Source organism: Protobothrops mucrosquamatus, unplaced genomic scaffold (assembly GCF_001527695.2).
Source record: "Protobothrops mucrosquamatus isolate PMUCROS unplaced genomic scaffold, P.Mucros_1.0 scaffold3122, whole genome shotgun sequence".
NCBI lineage: Eukaryota > Metazoa > Chordata > Lepidosauria > Squamata > Viperidae > Protobothrops > Protobothrops mucrosquamatus.
The window spans coordinates 15,377-18,100 of NW_015389125.1; the positions used below are offsets into that span (position 1 = coordinate 15,377).

Here is a 2,724-nt window from a genome sequence, read left to right on the forward strand (position 1 = left end):
GAAGGGGACGGCGTTCTTGAGAGCTGCCCGATCCGAGTCAGGAAGGAAACATTTCAGCCTCTGGTTAATCTCTTCATGGGTCTGAGGGTTGCAAAGGACATGAAGCTCAAACCTCAGTGACTGGAGGCAGCCTGGCCTAGTGGTTAAGGCGCCAGGCCAGAAAGAAGAAAACTGTCCGTTCTAGTCCCGCCTTAGGCATGAAAACTGCCTGGGTGACCTTGGGCCAATCACCAGGAGATGGTGAGTTCTAGTCCTGCCTTAGGCATGAAAACCGGCTGGATGATTTTGGGCTAATCACCAGGAGATAGTGAGTTCTAATCCCGCCTTAGCTATGAAAGCCAGCTGGGTGACCTTGGGCCAATCACCAGGAGACGGTGAGTTCTAGTCCTGCCTTAGGCATGAAAAGCGGCTGGGTGACTTTGGGCCAGCCCGTCTCCTTCAGCCCCACCCACCCCACAGGGTTGTTGTTGGGAAAATGGGAGGAGAAATTTGTCTTGGGGATGTTCACCACCTTGAATGATTTGCAGAAAAAGAGATGAAGGGAGGATATAATCAATTAATTGACTTCATGAATTGCCCAGAGTCATTGACTGAGATGGCGGGAGTGGGGGGGGGACAGCTATAGGAACTCAGAAGACCAACATCCATGTCCATTGAATAAATCAAACTAGCCTTGATCCACACGTACCAGGTCACCAAAGTGATTCATCCCGAGTTTGTAGGTGTGTTTTCCCTGCTCAGCCTGGCTGTTGTGGTCCTGGATCATCCTCAGATTCTCCTCCCACACGGCTCTCCGAAAGGATTCTTCCCCCTGATGGGCAGCCAAGATCAAGAAGATCTATTTTACAATACCACTTTACAAGGCCTTGGTAAGGCCACACTTGGAATCCTGCATCCAGTTTTGGTCACCAGGATGTAAAAAAGATGTTGAGACTCTAGAAAGAGTGCAGAGAAGAGCAATAAAGATGATTAGGGGACTGGAGGCTAAATCATATAAGGAATGGTGGCTGGAATTGGGTCTGTCTAGTTTAAGGAAGAGAAGGACGAGGGGGGACATGATAGCAGTGTTCCAGTATCTCAGGGGCTGCCACAAAGAAGAGGGAGTCAAGCTCTTCTCCAAAGCGCCTGAAGGGAGGACAAGAAGCAACGGATGGAAACTGATCAAGGAGAGAAGAAACCTAGAACTAAGGAGAAACTTCCTGACGGTTAGAACAATTAACCAGTGGAACCACCTGCCTCCAGAAGCGGTGAATGCTCCAACACTGGAAGTTTTTAAGAAGAAACTGGACNCTATTCTATTCTATTCTATTCTATTCTATTCTATTCTATTCTATTCTATTCTATTCTACACCACTCTCCAGTCTACTCTATTCAACCCAACCCAACCCAACTATAGTTTGAAGAACGCACAGGAACCCACAGAGAATTACCTGTCCATCATATGGGTAGCTTTCCTCTGAATTGATCCCTCCTTGCTTCTGCACATATGTAAACGCGTCTGACATAAATCCACCCTCGCAACCTTCAGTCCCCTGGTCCTTAGAACAGTCGATAAGATTTTGTTCGCTCAGCGAGACCAGCTTCCCCGTCTTCTTGAAATGCATGCCTTCCAGAGCGCCGGTGACACTGAAGGCCCAGCAGGAGCCACAGGCGCCCTGGGTAAAAAACAGAGCTGCAATGATCCACCAAGGAACGGAAAACTCCATTTATCTTCCTTTAACCAGTTCCTTGTTCTCGGTTCTTGGTCGGAGGCAGCTGGGCAAAATCTCAGTTCCGACAGAAGAGAATATCTGTAGCTCAGGGTAGAACTGTGGGGTCCTGGGTGCTCTCTGAGCTTGGTTGGGTTCTTGGAGATGTTTCATTACCTAGCGAGGTAACATCATCAGTGCTAGAGTGGGGAGTGCAGGGAGGAGGAGGAGGAGGAGGAAGAGGAGGAAGAGGAGAAGGAGGAGGAGGAGGAGGAGGAGGAGGAGGAAGAAAAAGAAGAGGAAGAGGAAGACTGTGGAGTCCTTGGTGCTCTCTGAGCTTGGCTGTTTTTTGCAGACATCTCATAACCCAACTAAGTAACATCATCAGTGCTAGAAAGGAGTGTGGTTTGCAGGGAGGAGGAGGAGGAGGAGGAGGAGGAGGAGGGTGATGACCACGGCATCTTTTGTACTCTCTGAGCTTGGTGGTTTTCTTGCAAGCATCTCATTACCCAACTAGGTAACGCCATCAGTGCTAGAAGGGATATGAGTTGTGACAAAACTGAAGCTTCGGAAATGCAGTTAACGGAGGAAAGAATTTAACTTCGTCTGCAAGATTTCACAAATCCATTAAATTCCGACTTGAATTGCAAATGGGCAGATCGTACCCCTCCCCTCCTTTTCCTTAAAAGCCCCTCTGCCTCCCTCCTCCATTCCTGGCTGGTCAGAGCCCCCAACCCCCCCAGGCCCTTCAGCCCCCACCTGATCTTTGACCTCAGTCACGGCCCCTTTGGCTCGCCAGTCCAGCCCGGGGGGAACCTGCAGGTCTTCGGAGGGCTTGAAGGGGACGGCGTTCTTGAGAGCTGCCCGATCCGAGTCAGGAAGGAAACATTTCAGCCTCTGGTTAATCTCTTCATGGGTCTGAGGGTTGCAAAGGACATGAAGCTCAAACCTCAGTGACTGGAGGCAGCCTGGCCTAGTGGTTAAGGCGCCAGGCCAGAAAGAAGAAAACTGTCCGTTCTAGTCCCGCCTTAGGCAT

The 2,724-nt window shown here is 49.9% G+C and overlaps 1 protein-coding gene across 1 annotated transcript in view; it reads right to left on the minus strand.

Moving 5' to 3' along the window:
- The window catches only part of LOC107297058 (cathepsin L2-like), a 34,289-nt gene that overhangs the window by 4,289 nt on the left and 27,276 nt on the right, over nt 1-2,724 (minus strand). Inside the window, exons 2-3 of the mRNA XM_029286213.1 lie at nt 2,448-2,606; nt 1,431-1,655 (exon numbers count right to left, since the gene is read on the minus strand). Coding sequence (XP_029142046.1) covers nt 1,431-1,655; nt 2,448-2,606 — 384 coding nt within the window. The remainder of the gene's footprint in view (nt 1-1,430; nt 1,656-2,447; nt 2,607-2,724) is intronic.